The 26,796-nt window shown below is 45.3% G+C and overlaps 1 protein-coding gene and 1 long non-coding RNA gene across 10 annotated transcripts; one reads left to right on the top strand and one right to left on the bottom strand.

Annotated features, from left to right (window-relative positions):
* Positions 1 to 6: 6 nt before the first annotated feature.
* On the bottom strand, positions 7 to 26,796 carry LOC133505949 (protein kinase C beta type-like). 4 transcript variants are annotated; one of them, XM_061829539.1, is made up of 17 exons: positions 26,328 to 26,792; positions 25,057 to 25,088; positions 15,412 to 15,494; positions 14,066 to 14,177; positions 11,241 to 11,369; positions 9,389 to 9,545; positions 9,133 to 9,267; positions 8,955 to 9,051; positions 8,715 to 8,858; positions 8,451 to 8,624; positions 8,275 to 8,366; positions 7,441 to 7,503; positions 7,216 to 7,354; positions 7,047 to 7,127; positions 6,847 to 6,954; positions 6,157 to 6,297; positions 7 to 159 (listed from the first exon to the last, which is right to left on the bottom strand). In XM_061829539.1, exons 1-17 carry the CDS (start codon positions 26,750 to 26,752, stop codon positions 7 to 9), a joined length of 2,265 nt encoding a protein of 754 aa, XP_061685523.1. In that variant the 5' UTR covers positions 26,753 to 26,792. The 4 variants fall into 4 exon arrangements, with proteins under 4 accessions (XP_061685523.1, XP_061685520.1, XP_061685521.1 ...); XM_061829536.1 differs by lacking the exon at positions 7 to 159 and adding an exon at positions 5,357 to 5,802 and having other exon boundaries at positions 14,066 to 14,180; positions 26,328 to 26,788; XM_061829537.1 differs by lacking the exon at positions 7 to 159 and adding an exon at positions 5,357 to 5,802 and having other exon boundaries at positions 26,328 to 26,787.
* Positions 6,859 to 25,106, top strand: LOC133505956 (uncharacterized). Of its 6 annotated transcripts, none has more exons than XR_009796372.1 (8): positions 6,859 to 6,980; positions 7,672 to 7,738; positions 11,971 to 12,133; positions 16,010 to 16,144; positions 23,520 to 23,649; positions 23,742 to 23,873; positions 23,966 to 24,099; positions 24,978 to 25,106. It is a non-coding gene; the product is annotated as an uncharacterized LOC133505956 (long non-coding RNA). The 6 variants fall into 6 exon arrangements; XR_009796368.1 differs by having other exon boundaries at positions 16,007 to 16,144; XR_009796369.1 differs by having other exon boundaries at positions 16,007 to 16,144; positions 24,935 to 25,048.

Raw genomic sequence — 26,796 nt, 5'->3', positions numbered from 1 at the left:
ACCCCTTCACACTTGTATAACAAACTCGGGGTTGGTGTAGGAGAAGCCTTGGAATTCGTTCTGGTCCAGATTCATGATGAAGAGTTTGTCCGTCGGCGTCAGGTCCACGGCCATCTTGGTGAACTCCTTGTCAAAGTTGCCCACGTCGCGGCGGGATTTCTGGCGCACACAGAAACACTAATGATTTTTTTTGTAGTTTGAAAAAAAAAAAAAAGAAGAAAGAAAGAAAAGACAGAGTTCATGAAGTGTTTCAAAAGGGTGCAACAAGACAGGACAGGAAGCAGGAAGTACCACCTTTGACGCGCACAGAGGAGAGGTTCGAAAAGGAAGTCAACTTTGTCAGAAAATAAAGACGCTGTGGTTCTGGTGGTTTGTATCCAATAGGTCATGTCGTATGTACTGTTAATCTGCTCTCATTTAATGGTGTTTTGAGAAGATTTTTATCGGGAATTACGATTTTTTTTTTTTTTTTTTCCATTTTGGCGAGGTACATGACCTACGTGTGCAGATGTGACATAATAGCCGTCCAAACAAAGGACTCGATTACGATGGGACAATTATGACCAGTGTGGATTTCTCGGATTTATCCCCATCTGATGAAGAAATAGCAGTATCGGTTGAGCGGGAAGACGGAGGATTACGTCCATATAGATTTGAACCTGTGGCTGTAAATAATCCCGAATATTTGGATGACTCTTCGGACGGGAATGAGGCGGAGTGTGACGAGTGAGCTCGGGCGGCGGGCCGCGAGCTTGCTCCGAGGGCCTTTGTTTACGCACTTATGTCCCGCGTGTCGGCCTCTGAGCACTCAGACTCTGCGTCATTCCCGTCCAAAGAACCATCCAAATATTCAATATTATTTGCAGCCACAGGTTCAAATCTGTATGGAAGTATTCCTCCGTCTTCACGATACTGCTATTTCTTCATCAGATGAGGATAAATCCGAGAAATCAGCGCTGGCCATAATTGTGTCCCATCGTAATTGAGCCTTTGGTGCGGCACGTAATCCGTCACATCCGCGCACTTGGGTCATGTGACTCACCAAGATGGCGGCACCCATGAAAATTCGTAATTGCCGATAAAAATCTTCTCAAAATACCATTAAATGGGAGTAGATTAACATCACATTTTTAAGATACAGTACATATGACATGACCTATTGGATACACTTAATTCAAACCATTGGAATTCCCCTTTAATCTTGAATTTGATTTTCTACGGATTAAGTTCAATTAATTGTCCACTGACTGAACGATAATTTGCATAGGAACAAATATAGGGACCCAAGTTTCTACAAATACAAAAATGATGAGCTGAAAGATGCCAAATTGTTTCAATCCCTTGATGAATAACCAATGGAACGTCCCCGAGGTTCGATCCAAATGTTCTGTAAAGTTAATCTAAAACGCAGAAATCCCAACGTGGTCGTGCATCTGCGAGTCGCCGGTCCAGAGATAGTCTCAAACGGGGAGCAGCAGTTGAGTGCAAGATCAGCACCGGTGGAACTTGGGGATTTCCCAGGGATGTCGTACGAGTCTTAGTGTGAAAACGTTAACACTCACTGCGGATTTCATAGAATTTTCCAAAGAAGTAGGGCTGGGCAGTTTAGGGGGGGGGGGGGGGGAAGAAAATGAAATCAAACCGTCTGAACTCATTTGTCACCACAATTTTTTTCCATCCCACTATTGTAGAGCAGTCACTACTGTTTTTTTATTGTTCGATAAACATAGCAATCGCTATCTTCCGTTTGGAAGAACAAACTGCGCAAAATGACAGACAGGCTATCACTTAGCCATAAAGAATGTTGACATTGATGTTGTAACAGTGTTATAACGCCTTAAGCAATGACTAGAACACAAACGGTGGAGCAGCATCTGTAGACAGATAATAGGAAACTACTTAGACATAAATGACTAGTTACAGTGAACCTTACGGTTCTGTTTCAATCAGATATATATACAGTTATAGCAAATATAATTTTGGTAATCTAATCTGAGTTATTCTTTCAGTTAAAGTGCTTGTAAAAGTAATAATTCTGAACTAATTCATTCTAGTTCCATAAATTAATACTTCAGGAGTGGTTGCTGGGTTTTGAGGGGTTGCCAACGTGACAAAAAACAGAAGCACACAAAGTGCAAACGAACCCGGGAACAGGACAAAAAAGATGGAAGAGACGCCTGACTGAACGGAACAGAGCAAAGACAAAGAGCGCGTGCGGCAGAGAGAAACGAGGATCCATAAAACAGATTCCACAACAGGACGGGAGGTGAAGCTGTGAGGCGAGCACACGAAAGAAGAAGTGATGACGTCCCCTACCTCCTTTCGTCTCGTCTCTTGGCGGCCGGTCGAACGGGAGGGGGAGAGGGGGGGGGGGGGGGAGTCCTCGTACTCACCACTTGGGTGTGCAAAATGTGCGACGCTATGTGTTCTGAATACCATCCGGGTACAATGATTCTCAGTGTTGTACAATACTAGTACCAGATCTGCTACGTGGGGCTCCTTCTAGTGGTTTGCGAAATAATCACTCCATTAAGTGTTTTTAGTGGTTTAACCTCTACCTCGTTTTTGATGATTTTTTTTTTTTTTTTTTGGAAATTTCCAAAAATGTTAAAATATGACTCTGGCAACTATGCTTTTAGGCTAACGACATTTATGTTCGTAATACAAATATTTATTGTAATAATCGACTTTACGACTATGTTGGCATAATTTAGTGGAAGATTAAAATGTGTTCGCACTAATGAAAACATTTGGGTTACGTACCGTAATTTCCGGCCTATAAGCCGCGACTTTTTTCACACACTTTCAACCCTGCGGTTTATGCGGCTAATTTGTGCATTTTTTGTAACGGCCGCAAGGGGGCAGTCGAGCGGAAAAGGTAAGAGTGAGATGGGTGGAATATCTGTGCCGAGAAAGTGACTTTTAATGGCATGTTTTTTTTTTAACCAGTCCTGTTAGCGCTCGTGTCTTGCTGCTGTATTACTGCCGTGTCTCAGTGATTTTTACCTGTATGTTTTTTTTTCAACCAGCCCGGTTAGCGCCGAGCTAGCGTTAGTGTTTCAATGTGCGCACTTGCAGTTTTTACACAGGTGCAGCTTATGTATGTACCAAATGGTATTTCCTTTACAAATGTACTGGGTGAGGCATATAATCAGGTGCGCTCTGTAGGCCGGGAATTACGGTAATAATGAAAATGACAAAATTAAAAATTTTGTAAAAATGCGTAAAAAAAAATGATAATCTGTATCTACAGTGTAATGGACCCCCACTTTTTGGGGGTGTGGCTAGGGACCAGGAGGAACACAAAATGCGAAAATTTGGCAAGAGTTGACACCCATTAAAATTGCAATGAAGGAAAAACAAATGAAAGTTTGTGTTTTTAAACCCCCTAAATCAGGGGTGTCAAACTCATTTCTCTCCCGCGGCACGTTGGAGTTGGGGTTTCCCTCAGAGGTCTGTTTTGACTGTAAAACAATAAAAATGTTTACCGTAATTTCCGGTCTACAGAGCGCACTTGATTATAAACCTCACCCGGTACATTTGTTAAGGAAATACCATTTGGTACATACATAAGCCGCACCTGTGCAAAAGCCGCAAGTGCCCACATTGACACACGATACGGTAAACAGAAAACGTTTTCAAAGTTTTAATACCTTAGCTTAGCTTAACATAGCAACGACACTGTAGCACAAACAGGGCTGGTAAAAAAAAAAAAAAAACATCCGCGGCAGCTGCACAGTAGCAACTGCTAACCCGGCGCTAACCGCTAGTGGAGCGCTAACAGAGCCGGTTAAAAAAAAAAAATATGCCGGCAAAAGTCAGTTCCTCGGCACATATATTCCACCCGCCTCACGCTTACCTTTTCCGCTCAAGTGCCCCGTTGCGGCCGTTAGAAAAAAAAAATGCACAAATTAGCTGCATAAACCGCCGGGTTGAAAGCAGGTGAAAAAAGTCGCATCTTATAGGCCGGAAATTACAGTAATCGTCTCATCATGTTTACATAATTTATGAACCAGAATCCAAATCAGAAATGAAGAGTCACCTGCTTTTCAACTATTCATCTTTGGTAACACAAAATTACTTGTAATATCTCATCTTGATCATTTACGATAACTGACAATTTGAAATTTTGGCACAGAGTTTTACAGGAACCACGGAAATGAACACTCTATATTTGGCTCCGCGGGCCACATAAAATCACGTGGTGGGCCTGAACTGGCCCCCGGGCCTGGAGTTTGACACCTGTGCCCTAAATAATGAAAAATGTTTTCCATTTTTCTGAATAATCAGTCAAGCAAGCAGACGCAGCACAAGTGTCCTGGTAGCCACCAGTGAGTATATTAGAACTTTCCAGTCATACAGAACAATAATACAATTCATCGAAGCTGCTTTTCTTCCAACCACAATAATAACATTTCGTAAACTCATATTTTTCCCCCACCTCCGTTATCCATAACTTATCACCGTCAACGCCTTCCCGTGCGTCACCGACTTCATTGGCGCGACAACACAAGCGGTCACGTGACCGAGCGAGCGGCCGCAGGTCAGCGGATTTGACACATTGTTCGACGCGCATCCCGCCGCGAGGTCTCAGACAAAAACGTCCGAGGTTGTCATGTCGTTTGTTCTCACGCGCATTACAATATGGACGACTGCGAGCGTGAATTGGCACACACTGTTCATTTTTTGGGGGGGGTGGGGTTGGGGGGGCATTACTGGATCTCACTCTGGTGATTTTACGAATGAAATCTAATACAAGAGTCGCATCCAATATTTTATTTACTGTAGTAAGGTGATAATGCACCCCCCCTCCTGCACCCCAATGCAGTTCAAAACTATAGTTATTGTTCAATTAATACCTCTGAGAGTCCAAAGATGTCATACTGCTCTTTGTCTGGCTCTCGTTCAGCCGCACCAAATATTTTGGTGTATGTGGCTAAGATTGACTATGGGAACAATGAGCAAGTAATCCATAAAAAAAAAAAGAAATATAATATGTGATTTTCAGCATTTTGAATGCTCCGAGTGCTGTTTCGATATCATTTTGTACAGAGCGTAATAACGCTGGCGTGGCGGAGGTCGCGTTGACCACAGACTTTGCCTCAATTGTTTCAGGACGTGATTCAATTCGACAATCGACATATTTCGTAATAACCGATCAATCGATTACAGGTACGGAGACAATTACACTTGACTAGTTAGCAAAACAATACCGATACACTCATGACAAAAATAATTATTTGGTCCCCGTTAAGCACTCAAACAATCCTTGGAGGGGGTTTCCCCACCCCCCACCGCATCCACAAGAAATAAATATGCTCATCAGTAGCACTGATCGGGCATAAATACGCAAGTTACATTTTTGTTGAACATGTGGCAGCATGTCGTAAGTGACCTGCAATGTTACAAATAGAGCCAGTAAAGCTGATGTATTAAATATGATATTTCTCCACACTATTTCTAATCCGGGGTGTTAAAGTAATTGTTACGCTTTTTTTTTTTTTTTTTTTTAACATTTCCCTCCAAAAATGTCAAATTTGCTTTCCTAACGCAGTCTGGGTATGGATATGATGGTGACTTATATCACGATTGCACTGTTGTGTATGTAACGTGCATGTGTGTGTGTGTGTGTGTGTGTGTAGAGAACGGTCAGTGAGTAATGAGCGGGTACTCCGGGTTAATAAATGTGAAGCCATGGAATTCTTCCTGGTCCAAGTTGGCAATAAGGTCCTTATCAGGGGGGGTCAGCTCTGGGGGGTGGCGTGTGAAAAAGCGGTCAAAGTTCTCGGCGTCGCGCCCGCACTGCCGTGGGAGAGGAGAGAGAGAGAGAGAGAGAAAATGGAGGGATGGGAGTGAGTGATGAGGGATGCGACCCAAAAAAAAAAAAAAAAAAAAAAAACATGGCATCGACCAATCAAATCGCACAGCCTGTGGACTGCGGATTGCAATTGGTCTATGTTGATTGGTGAGTCGTTGCCATTGGTCACCACAATGACAAAGTGAGAGTAGGGACCAACGTCGGGTGATGGGCGGGCGCGAGGGATGAGCCGTCGACCGACTTACCTGCCGCTATTTTCGTGCGTTGCGCGCCAATCTTTTCCACAACAACGCGCGGCGAGGGCGGGTGAAGTCGCGCCGCACGCGGGACATACTCACAGATTTGGGCTTGAAAGGCGGCTGGACCTCTTTGTTCTCCAGTTTTTCCCAGTCGATGTAGCGGAAGAAGGCGTGCTCCTTGATGTCCCGCTCGCCCTCCGGACCGCAGCCCAGACGCTTGCCCGGGTGCTTGGTCATCAGCTAGGAAGTACGCGCAAATTTTAAATTGACCAAAGGTGAGGGCATGAATACAAAAGAGGTGAAAAACAGTGGTGCCTCGGTTCTCAACCGCAAACCGTTCCAGAAGGCCGGTTGAAAAGTGAAACGTTCGAAATCCGCAGCGCGTTTTCCCATTAGAATTAATGGAAAATGAAATAATGCGTTCCAAGCCTAAAAAAAAAAAAATAGGCTTTTTAAAGCATTTTTAAAGCTTTTCCTGATAATAAACTGCATAGTAGAAATACATGTATAGTTTAAATACTCTATAATAAAATTTAAGAAATATATTTATTTTTTGCTTAACATGTATGCTTTAGTAGTAGACTATGGCAGGCTGGGAGTGCATTCCTGTATCTGTAGCGACTCGGCTCCCAGCCTTGTTAACCTTTTTTTATTAACTAAAGTGCACAATAACTTTAAACAAGCAATAATGGATTTCAAAACTAGTTCATAAAGTGCAGTTATGGAGAGAAATCTAGTTGCGACTTAACACACGGAAGCCTCTCCGTGCACGGAAACGTGCGTTCTCACCCCTTTGCAGATGGCGACGGCTTCTTTGGACATGGATTTCGGGTAGGAGACGTGGTGCTCCATTATCGACTGGAACAACTCGTCCTCGTCGTCCCCGTCAAAAGGCGGCTTCACATCGAAGCACGAAAGCGGACGTAAGTATTCTTCGCCAACCGGTGTGTGTGCGCGCGCGTGTTCTTTAAAGCGAATACTACACTAACCTCCCCCGCTAGCATTTCATACAGTAGCACTCCAAAGGCCCACCAGTCCACAGATTTCCCGTAAGGCTGGTAGGCGATGATCTGGAAAACACCGGCATTCAAAAATAGTGGGGGGGTGGGAATGATAATGAAATTTAAAAAAAATATACATTGGGTTATGTAAGCAGACCTCCGGGGCAATGTAATCCGGCGTCCCGCAAAACGTCTTGGTGGTCACGCCGTCGGCCATGTTCTCCTTGCACATGCCGAAGTCGGCGATCTTTATGTGGCCTTCGGAGTCTAGCATCACATTGTCCAGCTTCAGATCTCTACGGAAGCACTTGCAGGATATAAGTACGCATCACGGTTGTCGGGAAGATTGCGCGGCGCGTCGCCAGTCGGCGAACGCACTCACCGGTACACGATCCCTCTGGAGTGGAGGAAGAAGAGACCCGTGGCGATCTCGGCCGCGTAGAACCTGCAAAACGTTTTTTTGGTTGTTGTCATCTTTTCGTGAAAGTGTTTTTACATCTAAAAACAATTAAATGGAAAATTGACTGACAATAACATTGTTATTAATATACAATTTAATTGACTAAAACCAAGTAAATCCTTTGTTAAATGCTTTTTTCTGAAAATATGGCAGGTGAAGATCCAGAGCCACTTCCTTCATCAAGGGTGCCGCGCCCCTGCTATCAGGTCAAAGCCAAAAGGTAAGTTTTGCTGGGTGCACAGATTAACATTATCTATCCATGTTCTTGGCCGCTTATCCTCACATGGGTCGCAGGGAGTGCCGGAGCCTATCCCAGCTGTCAACGGGCAGGAGGCCGGGTACACCCTGAACTGGTTGCCAGCCGATCGCAGGGCACATAGAGACAAACAGCCATTCGTACTCACAATATCACCTAGGGGCAATTTTGTGTGTCCAATTAATGTTGCATGTTTTTAGGATGTGGGGGGAAACCGTAGAGGCCGTAGAAAACCCACGCAGGCACGGGGAACACATGCAAACTCCACACAAGCGGGGCCAGGAATTGAACTCGGGTCCTCAGAACTGTGAGGCCAACAGTTTCCTGCTGAACCGCCGTGCCGCCCAGGTTAGCATTAGCTCCTGATAATTCTTCTTTGGCGTACTTAACGAAAAATATGTCAGACATGTTGAGATGGATATTTTAAACTATGTGTGTGGGTGAGGGAATGCGCAACTCAAGACTTTTTATTATTTTATGACGTGCTCTGGTTTACTCACACTGCATGAGGCTCCTTAAATTTTCCGACCTGTTGGATCTGGTACATCAAGTCCCCTCCGTTAATATACTCCATCACGAAATACAGTCGGTCCTGCGGAGGCCCGACGAAGAGGATCAGTCGCCGGCGACCGACAACCGAGTGAAAGGCGACCTTATTCTTGGCGTTGTCTCCCACCGTAGTCTGGAAGCAGGAATGCAGCTGCGTGAGGAACGGGGGCTTCCCGGGGAGAGCGAGGACCCTTTTCTCCACCATGGTGCACTCCACGTCGTCGTCTTGGATCACCACGTCCTTCTTCAGGATTTTCACAGCGTACAACTCGTCCGTACCTTTCCTCTCAGCCAGCATCACCTACGGCGAGCCAGACCATCACAACATGCGTGTCAAAGGTTCAGTTTTTCCTCGAGCCCGCAGGTTTCCCCCCCCCTTACTAGGAAGTACCTTGCCGAAGCTGCCCTTTCCCAGAACCATAATGAAGTTGAAGTCAGACAGCCTAATCCGGTCCTGGTTGCCGTTGCTCTCGTACTTGCTGATGGAAGATGAGGAAGAAGAGTCTGACGGCTTCCCTGGACCCACTTTTGCCCTCTGCGGAGGAAGAAAACGGAATGGATCTAGTCTAAAAAAACGGTACCCGGTGGATTATGAGTCAGGATCTGAAAAGACACCACGTGACAAACTCACTTCAAACTTCTGTCGAAGTTCCTCATTGCCGTCTTCGCCGTCAGGCTGGACGGGAACGTTAAAATATTCTCCTTCCTCCTGGGACAGAAGCTTAAACCTTGGGCCAAAGTCGGACACTTTGTCAACGCAGCCCTGCGGACGACCGAATCCGGCAACCGCGCTCGCTTCTCCGCCTTACCAGCCGTCTATCCCGTGTTTCTGGAGCTCCGAGATCCCGAAGGACAGCGAGCCCATGAAGTCGTTCCTGCTGGTCAAGTCCCAGTCCCAGATCTCCACAGACAGACGGCGGTCATTGTCGCTTTCTTTCAGGCTACTGATGTAGGAGAAGACGTGGAAGCCAAGATGAGGAACAAATAATACGACTAAAAAGCATAAAAAAAAAATACAAAAATGACTTTTCTGTAGGACAATTTAGAGAGCTAAAGATGGCTCACAAAGTGAAGGACTCGTTCCAGGCGGGGTTTAGGCAGCATTTTATGGTCTTGGTCTTCTGCTTGCTCTCACTCTTGGGGTCAGGGATCAGCTTGAGCTTCACGTAAGGGTCTGACAGGCCGTTGGGATCCATTGGGACCAGGTTCTTGGCCTCTTTGACTGTCACACAAGAAGTAGGAGGCAGGAAGACCAAACATCAAGTCTTTGGTGTTTAAAACGCTGACATTTCACGCTGCAGTACCCGCACTGCTTTACATCGAAAACTATTTCAAATAATAAGAGGGTCACGAATAGTCGCCTGACGTTGTGGGTTCAGTTCCCACTCAGTGACTGTGTGATTGTGTGCGAGCATGGTTGATAGTCTCTACAGGTGCAATTCAACTGTTCCAGCACAGCCCCTGACCCTGAAGAAGAAAATGGATGGATGAAATTGAGAGGCTTTAGATGATGCCAAGCGGAAAGCGTTGGCCTCACAGTTCTGAGGTCGAGGGTTCAAGTCCAGCCTTCCTATGTGGAGATTGCATATTCTCCCCGTGCCTGCGTGGATTTTCTCCGGGCACTCCGGTTTCCTCCCACATGCCAAAAAACATGCACGATGAATTGGACACTCTAAATTGCCCCGAGGTGTGATTGTGAGCGCGGCTGTTTGTCTCTATGTGCCCTGCGATTGGCCGGCAACCAGTTCAGGGTGTACCCTGCCCCTTGACAGGTGGGATAGGCTCCAGCACTCCTGTCACCCTAGTGAGGATAAGCGGCTAAGAAGATGGATGGATGGATGGATGGGGCCAGAGAAGAACGATTCCTCAAAAGATAATTTTAATATTCCACTGCCAGGTCATACAGTTTTAACAAAAATGAAACAAAACAATACAGCAAAACAAAAGCCTTTAAGTTAAATCAAGTTCACATCAATCCATTATTTCCAGTGTGATTTTTTTTTTATGATTTAATTTTTTCCTGCTAACAAAACTCGAACTTAACCATCTTAAAAAAAAAATGGTTACTGCAGCTGGCACTTATGCACAGATATAAGGTAGGAATTTGGCTTTAAAGGATCTCACTTTTTTGAATGAAGCAACCAAAATGAGTGAACTTTTTTTATTCATGTCTCATTTATCAATATGTATCAGTGCACTCATTCCGAAGTCTTAGGTGAATTTTAAAAGCAGAACTGAAATTGGTACAACCGGTTGATAAACTTGGATTAGGTTTCATGTGCTTGTTTTTTTTAACTCTGGTTTCCATCCACCCATCCATTTTCTTTGCCGCTTATCCTCACGAGGGTCACAGGGAGTGCTGGAGCCTGTCCCAGCTTGCCATCTAATCGCATGGCACATGGAGACAGACAACAGCCGCACTCACAATCATACCTAGGGTCAATTGAGAGTGTCCAATTAATGTTGCATGTTTTTGGGATGTGGGAGGAAACCGGAGTGCCGGGATTGAACCGGGTCCTCAGAACCTTGAGGCCGACGCTTTACCAACTGACCTCAAAACACTCACTGAAATGTGTATACGGCCCCCACGTTCTCAGTCTATCAGGACCGGAATGAGTCGACGACCCACAGTACTCGGGTCTAAAGCACAACCTCGCTGCTCCGGTCTTGCCCTAAACTTCCCTGACTGCATTCGGCAACACTTAGCAACAGTTTAGTTCGTGCCTCATAATCAATGAAGCGCTGCCCAACATGCAATATGGGTCAATCGTTGGATTATTGATCAACTAATGGACTTTCCAGTTTTGGTCTTAGCCGGATAACGACACTCTCTGTCTCTCTCTCTAAGTGGAGGAAAGTCTCTCGTGTGTCATCGCCACCATTGTCAGCGTTTCGGTCTACACGGGAAAGCACTTACTGGTGACTTTGAGAGCGTCGTCGTTGATCTGAGCGGAGATCTGGATGCGCCCCCTCCTCTCGGTGTGATCCGTCCCGCACAGGCTCGGCACGTTGGCCACGCAGCGCTTGTGGATGTTCATCATGCAGTCTAAAAGGCAGCGCACACACAACCACACGATCATCATTTTGCGTGTAAAGTGAAGGAGGCGCAGTGAAAATATTAGGTAATGTTGAAATCATCCATTCATTAGCTTAGCATGTTAAAAACATTTCTATATAATTTTACACAACTTAAAAAAAAAAATACAAATTCACAAAAATATTACACACTTCCCTTGTGTACCAAAAGCCTCAAAAGTGAGATAGCAACGTTCCCCAAACACAAAAAAGCACAAAGGGCAAACATCAACTGACTTGAAAAATTATGTAAATTACCATTGATGAATTTCAAGTAATATCAATAATTCCAAGAATTATCTCAGCCAAAGAAGCAGTTTTTAAACAGGTTGTGTTTTGATAAAAGTAATTTTGTTTTTACCTATTTGCTCATTTCTAACTCCAATTTCTACTTAATTTTTACTTCGTACATTCAAATTTTTTACATAAAAATATTATTGCTTGATAAGGTGAATTTGGAGGTTTTCATGAACTGTAAACTGTCATCAAAATGATAAAATAATGTCAGCTCCCCTTTTGAAATGATTGACCAGCGCTTCAATAAATTCTATCCATCTTTTTTTTTATCCAAGCCGCTTATCCTCACAAGGGTCACGGAAAAGCCGGAGCCTATCCCAGATAGCTTCGGGCGAAAGGCGGACTACACCCCTGAACCGGTCGCCCGTCAGTCACAGGGCAGATATCGACGCCGTCCCTAACCGGGAATCGATCCCACGCTGCCCGCACCAAAGTCAGGTGCGTGTACCACAACATCATCAGTGACTCATTACTTCAATAAAATGTTTTCCTTAATATTCAAATCTTTTGAGCTGAATACATAATAATGACGAAAAAAATGGCATTTGTAAGCTGGAGCTCCATCTGCATTGTTACCAATGTGATACTGAATGGAATTCGATCCAGTTTCCAGTCAGGTGTGATGTTCCAAAGTGTCCACTAGATGTCAGAGCACTCTGAGCTAAAAGTCCCCAGCAGCATTCGTTTCCCTCGGGTGACATTCGACTCTAATGTGCGGCGCCCAGTAAGGCTAATTACGAAGACTCAATTACTACATTAAGCGCCGTGGCACTTGATCAAGGGCCAAAAAGGTCCCCAGACACAAACGCAACATGAGAGTCCACCCATAAAAAAAGCAATAGGACAACTCAAAACTGATTTAGGCCGTGTCAAAATCCATCCATCCATCCAGTTTCTTAGCCGCTTATCCTCACAAGGGTCGCGGGGAGTGCTGGAGCCTATCCCAGCTGTCAAAGGGCAGGAGGCGGGGTACACCCTGAACTGGTCGCCAGCCAATCGCAGGGCACATAGAGACAGCCGCACTCACAATCACACCTAGGGGGCAATTTGGAGGGTCCAATTAATGTTGCATGTTTTTTTGGGATGTGGGAGGAAACCGGAGCGCCCGGAGAAAAACCACGCAGGTCCGGGGAGAACATGCAAACTCCACACAGGCGGGGCCGGGATTGAACCCGGGACCTCAGAACTGTGAGGCTAACACCAGGTTCGGGATTGAACCCGAGACCTCAGAACTGTGAGGCTAACACTTTCCAGCTGCACAACCATGCAGTCTCCCCCCCCCCACCCCGTCTTGCATATATTCTCAATTTCAATTTATTCAGCCCTGCATGCAACTACTTAAAAAAACTAAAAAGGTGCTCCGTGGACAATGAGTTATTATCAAAAACCACAAGCGCTAATCTTTTCCGGAGCTATTCGTTTAAATCTTTTTTTAACCTGCAAATCTCCCCTGCACACCATGATCAGTTCTGCAAATTCTCTTTCATCTATTTGAGTATTAAGAGTCACTTGGTGGCACGGGGGCAGCACAGTGGCGCAGCTGGTTAAGCGTTGGTCTTGAAATCCAAAATCATGTGGGTTTAAAAAAAAAAGATAATTAAGCGCCATGAGTTATTTGAAGCCGGCACGGTGGCTCAGCTGGTAAAGCCTCACAGTTCTGAGGACCCAGGTTCGACCCCGGTCCCACTTGTGTGGAGTTTGCATGTTCTCCCCGGGCCTGCGTGGGTTTTCTCCGGGCACTCCGGTTTCCTCCCACATCCCAAAAAAACATGCAACATTAATTGGACCCTCCAAATTGCCCCTAGGTGTGATTGTGAGTGCGGCTGTCTCTATGTGCCCTGCGATTGGCTGGCGACCAGTTCAGGGTGTACAGCTGGGATAGGCTCCAGCACTCCCACGACCCTGGTGAGGATAAGCGGCAAACAAAATGGATGGATGTTGTGGACAGCGTAAATCACCAAATAAAATCAGTTTTGAGTTGTCCTATCGTTGTTTTAGCTCTTCACATACAGACAAAAAATTATTTTTTATGTGTGGACTCTCCTGTTGTGTTTGTGTCTAAGGACCTTTTTGGCCCTTGATAAAGTGCCACGACGCTTAATGTAGTGATTGAGTCTTAATAATTAGCTTTACTTGCAGCTCCCACATCCCCAAAACATGCAACATTAATATGACACTCTAAATTGCCCCTAGGTGTAGTGCGGCTGTTTGTCGCTATGTGCTCTGCGATTGGCTGGCAACCAGTTCAGGGTGTACCCCTCCTCCTGCCCGATGACAGCTGGGATAGGCTCCAGCGCTCCCCGCAACCCTTGTGAGGATAAGCGGCTAAGAAAATGGATGGATGGATGGGATATACGCAGGGGTACTTACGGTCACATTTCATGCCCTGGTGTATCAGGCCGTAGAGGAGCGAGCCACAGTGGTCACAGAAGGTCGGGCTGGAGTACGTGTGTACTTTAAATTTATGTTTACTGCGAGGATCCTGCTGAGACGCATAAAAGAAGCAGATCAGGATTAAACGTCGTAAGCCGGACGAGGTTCCAAAGTGGCGGATGCGTGACTTGTGTATTTGTGAATTTGTGAGGTATTGGCTCATGAACCTCAAGCAGTCAGCCATCACATTTTCCCTTTTAACAGCGTTTCCCAACCCGTTTCGGAGCCGACAACTGAGGAAATGAGCACCGTGTGTTTGCGTGTGTAAACCGTTGGCCAGTGCTGACACGGCTGGTTGTATTGATAATCATCTTTTAAACACGTGTGCACGCGCGGAACCCGAGGCCGTAACATTTACAACTTGAATCGGCGTCACGCATGACATCCGGCGGGTCTCTGTTCAGCAGGCAGCAAATTGTAAATTCTGAACGATTATTTTTTTTCCCCCTTTCACTTCAAAAGAAGGAGCAGCCATAAAAAAAAAAAAAAAAAAAAAAAAGAAAGATAGCACAAACATAAGTGGTCACCGATTTACGAAATACGGCAATGCGCGTAGGTCACGTCCGGACTCATTTGTGCAAAATTCAAGCGTTTTGTGCAATAGATGCAAACATTTTCTTCCTTTCGCCACTAAACGTCTCCAGCTCGTCCGTCAGCCGCTGTCGCCTTTTGATGACGTGTACGTCAGACGAGCGAGACTTACGCGTTGATGCTGCACTCGCATCGGATACATATCCGATTTCTATCCACGTACGAAAGAGGCCTGGGTCGGACATAAAAATATTCAATTCATACCATTCACATTGCCCCCCCCCCCTCTCATTAAAAAAAAAAATAATAAATTAGTAGATTTCACTTTTGCCAAAATATCGGAATTGCAGTCCCTGTGATTTGACCGGTGCGCCATCGCACTCGCAAATCTGCACAGTCGAGCATGAAAAATCACTTGCGTAAAACTTGTCACGAGTAGGAATAGATTGATATTGAAAGACGTCGCTTACTTTAGTCTTGACCAATGTTCCCTTCAAGATGCGCAATTGCGCACTTGTCGCACACGAAAAACGATCCAGCGCAGTGAACCACGGCCTGACGACTTTTTTGTGTTTTTTCTTTTAACACAGAAGGGGTATACTCATAATTACAAACAGAACACGCACCCGCAACTTTATATCTGCGGGCATGACTGGTGGACCACACCCGTACATTTTTCCAAATGTGAATGACTGGAATTGACCTGCAGTGTGAGGATGGCCGTAGCGTTTGGTTGCATTTCATCAACTTACGTCGGAGGCCGGGCCCTTGTCAGCGCCCGGGCAGGAAAAGGTGACAAATTCATGACAGCGTTTGTGGACCACAAAACAGCAGACTGTGAATGGAGAGGGGAGAAAGACACAAAAAGAATAATTAATTACTTGAAATCCAAAATCATGTGGGTTTAAAAAAAATAAATAAATAAAAAAGATAATTAAGCGCCATTAGTTATTTGAAGCCGGCACGGTGGCTCAGCAGGTAAAGCCTCACAGTTCTGAGGACCCAGGTTCGACCCCGGCCCCACTTGTGTGGAGTTTGCATGTTCTCCCAGTGCCTGCGTGGGTTTTCGCCGGGCACTCCGGTTTCCTCCCACATCCCACAAACATGCACCATTTATTGCACACTCTAAATTGCCCCTAGGTGTGATTGTGAGTGCGACTGTTGTCTGTCTCCATGTGCCCCGCGATTGGCTAGCAACAGTTCAAGGTGTCTCCCGCCTCCTGCCCGGTGACAGCTGAGATAAGCTCCAGCACTCCCCACAACCTTTGTGAGGATATGCGGGGGGAAAAAAATGGATAGATGAATAGTTATTTGACGATAGGTCGCTGTTTTTTTTTTTTTTTTCAGCAGTTCCAACCATGTGCTACCTTCCTGTGGAGATCTTTATTTAGTTTTACAGTACTTCTATTCAATCACGCCCTGGAGGAACAAGCCGAAATCATATCAGCAAACATGAAAGCTGCAACGGGAACTCACCCAAAACCGGTACACCTGTTGATTTGATTTGACTGAAACAAGTAAGACACACGGGTAAACGCAAAATACGGATTTGGATAAACTGATAGAAAAGCATGCAAAATGTTTTTAATCTGCAAATTGGAGGATGTTAATGTGTCAAAAAGTAAGGAAACAACTAAACTTTTTTTTCCATAACATACATACCATGCGTGTTGCTAGGCCTATTTTAAGGAAGATGAAGCCCCCCTAAAATCTTGAACCCCCCCAGATTATTTGTTTGATTGTGTTTATCGTAATAAGATAAATTTTTTTTACTCAAAAATATTATCATCAGGACCCCCCCAACCCAACTCCACCACCATTGGACATTTTTGTGTGTGTGTGTGTGGGGGGGGGTGGCATTTAAATACCTTAAAGAAATGAAGAGACATAAATGCTCTAAAACCATCATTCAGCAATAAATCAATTACAAACAATGTCCAGAATTGTGAATTAAATTGATTATGCCGTCTATTCATCTATCCCCCTGGTAGTTTCATTTGCATGTCGACATTAAATTTTACATTTTAATTAAAAGCAGTTTAGGACGCCAAATCCTTTGCGGCCATATGTTCATTCTTGAGCGCACTGATGAAATCTTTTTTTTTTTTTCCTTGAGTGCTTTCTGCCAAAATGTTTGGGGGGAAATTTCAGGGAAAAAAAACAAGTTATTTAAATATATCTTATCACATCATTATTGTGAATATGTCTTGATCATCTGCATGTCAATCAGAAAACACTTATGATCAAACATTCATGTCAAGTTGAATTTTCAAGCAACACTGACCAAAATGTGCAGTAACAAAAAATTGTCGCAACTGCCACAAAAGGCATTACACAGAGGGTGACATTATGCGTCGGTGTAATCGTCATTATTTACACAGTCGTTACCTCTTCACGAGGGAAACGGGCGGCGGTTTCTATTGGTTTACGACCATAATTCATAACAATGCAATTGTGTACACGAGAGGTTACTTGCGTAATTGCGTCGGTCAGGCTTCTCCAAATCGGCCTCGCGCCTATTTTATGAAAAACGCCTAAATAGGTCTGACCCGTTGTTGCCGTGGCGTCTACTCTGCGTGATTAACAAACGGCGAACGTTAAACAGTTTATTTCGGACGCACGCCATCAACTCGATTGCGCAATAATCGTTCATGTGGCTATAAATAAGGAAGCACTGTACAAATTAAAATGTTTTTTTAACGGCCAGGTCGGTGGACTGATCGCAACCCATCCATCCATCCATTTTCTTTGCCGCTTATCCTCACAAGTTCAGGGTGTACCCTGCCTCCTGCCCGTCGACAGCTGGGATAGGCTCCAGCACTCCTCGCGACCCTCGTGAGGATAAGTGGTGAAGAAAATGGATGGATGGATGGATGAAACAAAAACAAAAAAACTAAACCACTGTATTATTACAAACTGTATTTTGCAACCAGTGCTCGGTTATGAACAGGCTCTCTACAAGCTGCTCTGGCAAAGCGTTTCAATCTGCGACAGTCGGATGGAAACTTGCTTCAAAACACCACATTTGTCTCAGCGCCACCATTTTCTGTATTTTATTATTGGTCTATGTACATTATGACTGCTTCCAGCCTTCCACGGTAGCGCATTAAAGACTTCCTTTTCACTTAAAAAAAAAAAAAAAAAACATCCTCTCGGGTAAAAGAAGAAGTTTCTCGAGTGTTTGCTAAACAGTGCGAAGATGGACTTGCGTCCATCTGCGGCGCTTGCGCAAGGCGGCGAGCGAATGAATGACAAAGGGAAGCGTGGCGGGGAGCACGAGTTAAGGAGTCAAATTTGTGAGCGTGTTTTGTGTGGACAGAAAGGGATGGTGGCACAGCTGGGTTTTGACGCAGTTTGAGGGGGCGGAGAATGAATTAGTGAGTTTTTTTGCGGCGCGCCAGAAAAGAGAGAAGCGACTCACCAGCAAACAGTTCAGCTCGGAGTGACACACACCAACCGGCCTTCTGCTCATAAATCTTCCCCTGTTACAGTCATGCAACCGAAAGACAGGCCAAGTGACCCGCCGCGGAGGTCTTTGCTCTGTTGCCTAGCGACCAGGCTGAGCCCGACAGTCGAGCCTGCCGACGCCTCCTCCTTTCGGGGTGACTGGCAGCGTAAACGGCAAATCAAAGCACTCGCTCAGACATCTGCCGGGAGGAAGCCGGAGTGCTGACACTTCACAGTCCTCAACCCACCCAGACACTTAGCGCTCGCACTCAAGCCACATTTCTACTGAATAAACCGCAGGAAGATGGGCTGATGCTACAAACAACTTAAGGCTTGGGAAAAAAAAAAAAATATCTAACTCTGCTATGTCGACTTCAAAAATAGTTTCACAAAATTTCAATGCTCTGCTGGGACCAAAAATAAAAGTATGTTTCACATGGACATTCGCTGTGGACGGACGGAGTGTTGGGCCAGTGATAAACTTTGCCAAAAATAACAAAGCACCTCCTGTGGGTGATTTTTAAGACAGCTTAGCTTGCTAGATGTGTACTGTATATACTGCATGATGAGTGATCTGAAGTATAGTTCTTTTTCCCCTGAAATAGTATTCACACACACGCTAATGCTAATCACGATTGCTAATCATTTGGCTGCTATACCCTACACTCAGTACCATCATATGCAGTTTAAGGGTTGAAATCCTTACCTCATGAATGGGAATAAAACTGCATGCAAGTGGCTGTATATCTTTGTAATTTTGGAAGCGCAATTATTATTTGATCAATAATCATTGCAAAGTACGTGTGCGCAGTCGTCACCTCACAAGGTCCAATCCAATGTTTACGCAGTGGTACGCTAACAAGATTAGCACCGATGTTAAAGGAAATTATCACCTATCAAACAAGACATGCGCAATACCCCATTGTGCTCAACACTTCTTTTTTGGTGTCATAACAATTAATGAAGACACAGGAAACAATTACACACCTGCATTTACTGCATCTTTCCTCAGAATGTGATAAACGATTACATTTCACAACAGATTACACGTCGGGGCAAAGGGGACAGCGTCGGCAATATTGAAGGGACAAACTTCAGCTGTAGACATTTCAATACAGGAAGACTTAATTCAAATAACTGCATATTTGCTGTACCGAGCATTGTTTTTCTATTATATAGTGCAGTTAAAGAAAATTGCAACGTCATTTTTGCTAATATTGTGCACCCCCAACACACATGTGTTGAGAATCCCACAAATAGTCCATATTTGTCCTTCAAGGTACCATGATTACAATCTACATCGTTGTACCCCAGAGGGCTAATTAAAAAAAAAAAAAAAAAAAAAAAGGACTGCACGTCTTCCGGTAGCTATCTGTCACGGTTCCACGGCCAAAAAGCTAACAGGAACATTACCGCGCTGTAAAAGTGTCAAGGGGACAGCCGCAGCACCTTCAGCTAAGGTTACTACCTCGGTGACGAGCCGCTCAAGTAACATGACGGAATGCGGGCTTGCACGGCGCGGACCTTGCGCATTGTTTTGGCTCATCAGAAGCGCAATTCACAGCGTGAATACTTTGAACTGTCAAGAGGACGAACAACCGAAAGACGTGCAGAAGCATGCCGACTATCCGGCATTGCACTGGAACAACGAGTCCGTTTTCTGAACCGACAACTGCGCTGTCGCACACACACAAACACACCTGACTATCAATGACCCGGACCAGGCTGGTCCCCAGTTGTCGTTCAATCAATTAGCGCGATACCATTACAAACACTGATCAGCGAACGATCAGAACCAAGTCAACCCTGGCCATGCTGCAATCAATAAACAACGGACCTTTCCGACCTGTCAATCACTCGTACAGTAATAGCCAATCAGATAGGCGCATTGTCTTGACACGCCCCTGTCGCCATGTTGTCCCACAAGCAATACTGGTTGTCAGTAGCGTGCGCTTGGAAAAATGAATGTCACGAACAAAATGGTCCTCGGATGCGCTTGGGGAACGTGCAATTCTGATGAAAGATATCCGGCTAGGTTACAAGGGACCCGCTTGATTCATTTTCCAAAGCCTAAAACACAGTTGACGAAGTGGCTACGGTGGATTAAGGCTCGCGGAAGAGCGCACGTACAACTAAATATGGACAACATCAACAAAAACAAGGCTGTATGTTCGAAGGTAAGTGCGGAGAAGCATCTTCTCTGAGTTTGATTGAATTATTATCACATTGCAGGAGAACAACTTTCACTTTGTTAGTATATCGCTGACCTACTGAATGAAGTGTGTCATGTTTTATGCCGAGGAGACGGGTTAGTGATACGTAAATGTGCCACGTCATGCAAGAGAAATGTCTATTTGCCTATTTGTGACACATCAGACTTTTAAGACAGAGCACTGGGTTCCATTACGGCCCAAGACAAACTTTTTCAGCTGGCGACTACGGTACTGACTGAGTTAATCACCATTGTTTAAATGCACTTCTAGAAAATCGAACCTAACTCACTTATAAAGACTACAATGATATTAATCGTGATCTCTCCAAGTAAAAAGTCCTCACCCTGCTTTACACGCGTAGTACGATTCCACTATTTCAATATGAAGTTTGTGAGGCCATTTTGCTGTAACTCTGACGTTGCGTCCTGCTCCGTCCAAATTCTTAATTCTGTGTACGTATCCTTGCGTGAAATAGTTGAGACCGCTCTGTGGAACTCTCTTGGACAAGCCTGACGCATTTGGCGAAAAACATACCGCACTATTATCTGGAATGCGCGATAGAGAATCCTGTTCTCTTCATCACCATCTTTGGAAGCTTGTGGGAGATGGCAACTGTAGCGAAGGGGGCGGAGCTTAAGATCGCCAGTCGGAAAGGTCCATTACACACCCGAATTGTTGTTTTACGCAGTTAGTGATATTTTCTCTCAGCTTTTCTCAACTTTTTGGATTAATCACAGCACAAATAGTTACAGATGAAATAATTGCTCAACGTAAAAATTTATCCTTTGAGGTAATAAAGCATATTTGGGCCACACAGATTTTTCACACACTGGCATTTGCAGACAGACGCAGTGTTGGGCCAGTTAAAAACACTGCCAGACAATGAGGGACAGTCCGGAAAGGATTTTTAAGACAATTACCCATGTAATGACATGCAAAATGACGTATGTGTGAGCGGAATGGTAGCCGGCATTTGTTTTTGCTACCTAAAAGTGTAATCGCTAGCACGCTAATGCTAATTGCAATCGCTAACCATTCTTCATCTCATTGTGCTCTCAAACACTTCAAACAGAATTTAAACCATGAACACAATACAAACATATGCCGATCAAGGATGAAATTTCATTGTTCAGAAATTAGAATAAAATGCAGTTGTTAAAAAATAAAAATAATTATATTTATTTTTTGGGGGGGCGTAATCACTAAATGGAACAGTCGATAGAGTAATCGATTCTAAAAAGAATTTATAGGTAGCTCTCGGTGGAATTTTTTTATTGGTTCACTGAAAAAAAATCCTTGCTTATGAAAATGTCCTTGGTGGATGTAATGAAGGAGATGCACATCTGCTGACATGAATTATTGCAGCTAAACATCACTGGAAGTATTTCTGGCCTGCTTGGAAGAAGAAATATGCCTTACGAGGTATACTCTGATCAAGGATGACATTTGGACAGCGCCAATCCCATTAAGCGGCCGCGGCTTCAAGGTTGCACGTTGGCGAGCGGATGTTAGCCCTGAGACTTTTTACTTCGAAGGCAGATGTCGCAGATTCTGCTGAACGACTATCTTTGTGGTGTGGTGGTGTACCCCCGCCCCCCCCTACAAACTGAAAGTGCGTGATTTGCGACTAGTCAATCTCACGCCATTGCAGTAAAGTCGACAAATTAACTAGTCGACTAAAGCGTACAACCCCTCACATACAATTGACAATTTCTCTCATCATAGGTGGGAATATTCTACCATTTACACCATTGTGAGACGATACCAAAAAGGAATCTTAAACCACTGCGGGTCGCTCATCGACAAGTCATCGGCATGTCTGTCGCAGATTTGTTTGTTGTTTTTTTGTGTATGGGGATTGAAATTTGGGTGCCTTCCACGGTTTCTCTAGTTTTAGAGAGAATCTTTGTGTATGCAGGATCAATGAAAGCCACGAATGCCAGACAATGCCATACATGTAACTGTACAAATGACTCAAGCCCAAATTACTTCTTCTTCTTCTTTTCCTTTCGGCTTGTCCCGTTCGGGGTCGCCACAGCTTGTCATCTTTTTCCATCTAAGCCTATCTCGTGCATTCTCCTCTCTAACCCCAACTGTCCTCAAGTCCTCCCTCACAACAACCATCAACCTTTTCTTTGGTCTTCCTCTCTCTCGCTCTTTTGCCTGGGAGCTCCATCCTCAGCATCCTTCTACCAATATACTCACTCTCTCTCTCGCCTCTGAACATGTCCAAACCATCGACGTCTGCTCTCTCGAACCTCGTCTGCAAAACATCCAGCTTTGGCTGTCCCTCTAATGAGCTCATTTCTAATCCTATCCAAGCTGCTCACTCCGAGCGAGAACCTCAACATCTTCATTTCTGCCACCTCCAGTTCAGCTTCCTGTTGTCTCTTCAGTGCCGCCGTCTCTAATCCGTACATCATGGCCGGCCTCACCACAGTTTTATAAACTTTGCTCTTCATCCTAGCAGAGACGCTTCTGTCACTTAGAACACCAGACACCTTCCGCCAAGTGTTCCACCCGGCTTGGACCAGTTTCTTCACTTCCTTACCACACTCTCCATTGCTCTGGATTGTTGACCCCAAGTATTTGAAGTCATCCACCCTCGCCATCTCTTCTCCCTGGAGCTTCGCTCTTCCTCCTCTCATTCGCACATCTATTCTGTTTTACTTGTGCTAATCTTCATTCCTCTCCTTTCCAGTGCATGCCTCCATCTTTCTAATTGTTCTAATTGTAAATGACTGAAGCCCCAACAATATATCAAAAACAGACTGTGACCTGCTTTTGTCAGTAGTGTGTCAGGCACAGGCAAAATAGATGCAATGAAAGGCGGTGTCAAACATTTAAGGACACATGGCTAGAAATCCATCCATCCAAGCCGCTTATCCTCACATGGGTCACGGGAAAGCCGGAGCCTATCCCAACCCGGACTACACCCCGAACTGGTCGCCAGTCAGTCGCGGGGCCGGTATCGACACCATCGCTGAGCGGGAATCAATCCCCAGGCTAGAAATGACAACAGTGAAGATCTAACGGAGTGTTGCCGGAACACACTCCATTGTCTCCACTTGGGCGCAGCGCTCTGTTTTCTGTCTGCCCTCCATCTCAACTCTCCAATATGAGGTGTCGCTTTACAAAAGCCCACAGCAACTCGCCTCGAAGTAAATACAGGACACACTCCTTCGCCTCCCTCTTTGTAGTTTGTCTTGGACTTGGACTATTTTGGAATGGAAAACTGAGCCGGGTAGAGCAGAGTCAAGGACTGGAATGGAAAAGCTTCATTTCAAGTGGCAGGTTCTATCCTTTGCAACGTCCACAATGAGGCAAACGGTGAGACACTTCCACGGAAAAACAAGAGGCTGACTTCCTAAACCTAAACCTAAACCCCCTATTCTCCCCCCCCCCCCCCCCCCCCACCTTAGTGAACATGGGAGTCTACGCTGCATTAAACGTATGAAGGCCGGACTAAAGGAGGTATCTTCACCTGCAGAACAGGTCTGGAAACACACCCAGAATACACAAGAGCCACCTTTGTCACACGAGCGTCCACACAGGTGAGAACACGTCGGCGCCGCATGTCTGACATTCCTCCCGTGCTGGCGCTCCTCCCATTCCGCCAGCGCTGCGCACTCCTCTCTCCTCTCAGATCCTCGCTTACGGCGCCGGTTCCACGGGTTAGGTGAAAACCCACGGCATGAGCGACACTTGTGAATTGGAACCAACGCAAGCGCCGTATCCAAATGACGACAATGCCCGCTTTTGATTGGCACGGTCAGAGAGGTATTTGTATTATTGTGGTTGCAGTAGAGTCGATTACCTTATCTACCCCCACCTGTTATGAAACTACTTTTATGAGCATTAAACCGCTCTGAAAAGCCAATATGTCGCTATAAACGCCCTTAAATCTACCATATTTTACAGACTTCAATGACAAGACCTACTTTCAATCCTGTCAATTTTGACCTTTACCCCCCAGGAATCAGTTCTGACAGACAAACCTGTCAATTATCTATCACAACTGAGGCTGATCTACTCTTTGGTTACAGGACAAAACGCAAGTCGATCAATTTTAACGTCGCAAGCAAACCTATGACCGGTCTGGTTAATTGCTCATGATCTCTTGACACGCTCGCAAAATGAGGTAAACATGGACAAAAACCAGATCACACGGATGTAGAATTTAACAATACTGCAGAATTTTAGGACCAAAATAACGTATGATAGATTATTTGAATCTGTTTAGCGAGATGAATCGATTCTGGAAATAATGGACGACCCTTCGTGTAGTATTGTTAGCGTGATCTGCCCTCTTGCCAGTTAGTCACGATAGCAGAAGGACTTAAAAATCGGACGCTAATCATCGACGCCCAGTATCGGCCCGCCACCCGGAGGTTGGGGACCACGTGCCTCGTGTGAGTAATCTCCGGTGTGTTGACACGCACGCTTGCGTAAACAAGAGGAAGTGCTACAACGAGCATTTGCACGTCGACATGAGCGGCGGCGTTAACCTCAAAACAACCGCTCCATCGGTGCACATTTCCAACCACTCGCCCGTCATGTCTCAAGAAGGCAGGTGGGGGTAAAACTTCCTTCCTGGTCTTTTCTTTTCATGTAGCGCCGCTACTCATTCATCTGCGCGGGTAAACATCTGCCAACAGCGGCACGATGAGAGGACGACGGGTCGCGGTGACGCAAAGCAGACCCGAGGCCCGTTTGAGACAACAAACGGGTTCTTACCTTGGCACTGGAAACCTTGCTTGCCGAAGCCCCTGCGGACACAAGAGAAGATCGATCACGAGTCCAGAATTCGATTCTTTGAGGGACTGCGAAGTGAAGCGCTGCAGGATGAAATGAAAAGTCGAGACTGCGGCTACGGTCGAGAAGTAGGATGTGAATCTGTAGAATCTCTCCATTTGGGAATTTGGGTAATTTCACAGATAGCTTTATAGATACGCCATCGTTTGAATCAGTTGAGAAATGTGGAAGGGGATAATAAGTCACTTATTTGGGGAATATTACAGTGAACAAAATTTTGAAGGTTTTGGGAAATGCGATTCTCTATATTTTAAGTCCTGAACGAGCTGCGCACTTTCAAGGCGAAACAAATTGTCAAGACGTGTGATGGGGTGAGCTAAATGTAAGACGGCTGCATTGATTTGGAAATGTAGTGGAAAATATGAAATAATAATCGGCAAGGTCAATAAGCTCCAGCACTCCCCGCGACACATGTGAGGATAAGCGGTGAAGAAAATGGATGGATGGAGCTCCATTTAAGTGTGAACGTTTTCATTGGAAGTGAAATACTTGACTACAAATTGTGGGAATGTGTGTAATAGTTGGCCATAGGTCCTGGATTTTGTGAATAAAAATATGTAAAATTATCTGGATGAATTTGGAAAGGTTGCCAAAAATGTGGAAATTTGAGGAAAAGTAGCGATGTAGCTGTCCTGGATGAGCCAAACATTTTGAAATTGGAATGAGTTGAATAAATTGTGAAATATGGACATTAATCTGGAACATTTGTACTTATTTCAGATGTACATTTTGAATTGGAGTAAAAGTGGAAATGTTCAAGCCGCCCAGAGCTCTTAAATATATTCATATTGTTAATATTTTAAATTGGGTTGGTTTGAAATCAGTTGAGAAATGTGCCAGTGCAAAAAAAAAAAAAAAAAAAAGTGGTCTTAATTATAGGACAATTTGGCCTTTATGCATATTCCACATGATGGTGTGAATACCGTTCAGCGTTCACACTCGATAATGTGAATTAATCATGACGCATTCAATGACACACATGGGCATGCAGCAGGCCCCCGCGTGCCTGCGGATGGGGCTGCGGCAAAAAAATAATAAAAAAAAAAAAAACAAAAAATGGTTTGATCAGCAAAGCCGCGGTTGTCGAGCGAGGACGTCCCCGTTGCTAGTGTCGCGGTTGTCGGATTCGACGGCGGCATCAAGTGATTCACCTGTGCCCATTCGCACACACGCGAACCGAACGCGGCGCTCACCAGATGAAGTCGGTGCAGTGGCTGCAGAAGGTGGGCTGCTTGAAAAAACGGGCGATGAACTTGTGGTTCTTCACCTCGTGGACGTTCTTCTGGCGGAGGGCACCCTGGCGAGCGAAGCCGCGCGCGCCCTCCGCCACCTCTCCGTCGCTGCCGGGGTCAGCCATCTTAACGAGGAAGCGGCGACGGCGGCGGTGGCGGCGGCGGTGGTCCGAGGGAGAGGAATGAGGGGGTGGGGGAAGGGGGGCGATGGAGAAGGTGTCTTTTCCCCCTTCGTCGTCGTCCTCCCCGCCCCCTGCAGTCGACGTTGGCTGGCTTTTTTTTTTTCTCCCGAGTTGTGCGCTCGCCGCCGCTCCTTCCGGCTCGCCCGCTTCCCTGTTGACGTTCGAACCTTTTTTCTGCTCGTGTTCCTCCCTTCTCGCTCTCATCTGCGACTGCCCCCGACTCCCGTGGCGTCTCGACTTACGAGTTA

This window comes from Syngnathoides biaculeatus, chromosome 9, assembly GCF_019802595.1.
Source record: "Syngnathoides biaculeatus isolate LvHL_M chromosome 9, ASM1980259v1, whole genome shotgun sequence".
Taxonomy (NCBI): domain Eukaryota; kingdom Metazoa; phylum Chordata; class Actinopteri; order Syngnathiformes; family Syngnathidae; genus Syngnathoides; species Syngnathoides biaculeatus.
Note: the sequence above shows the minus strand (reverse complement) of the source record. Positions and strands in the feature narration are given on the sequence as shown.

Excerpts from the sequence above, each read along its gene's own strand:
- LOC133505949 (XM_061829536.1), bottom strand. The coding sequence starts at position 26,752 with ATGAGAGCGAGAAGGGAGGAACACGAGCAGAAAAAAGGTTCGAACGTC. Across the intron at positions 8,859-8,954 it reads AACTTCGACAGAAGTTTGAA|AGGGCAAAAGTGGGTCCAGG; the intron begins GTGAGTTTGTCA and ends CTTCCTCCGCAG. Across the intron at positions 8,367-8,450 it reads ATTCCTGCTTCCAGACTACG|GACCGACTGTATTTCGTGAT; the intron begins GTGGGAGACAAC and ends GGGCCTCCGCAG.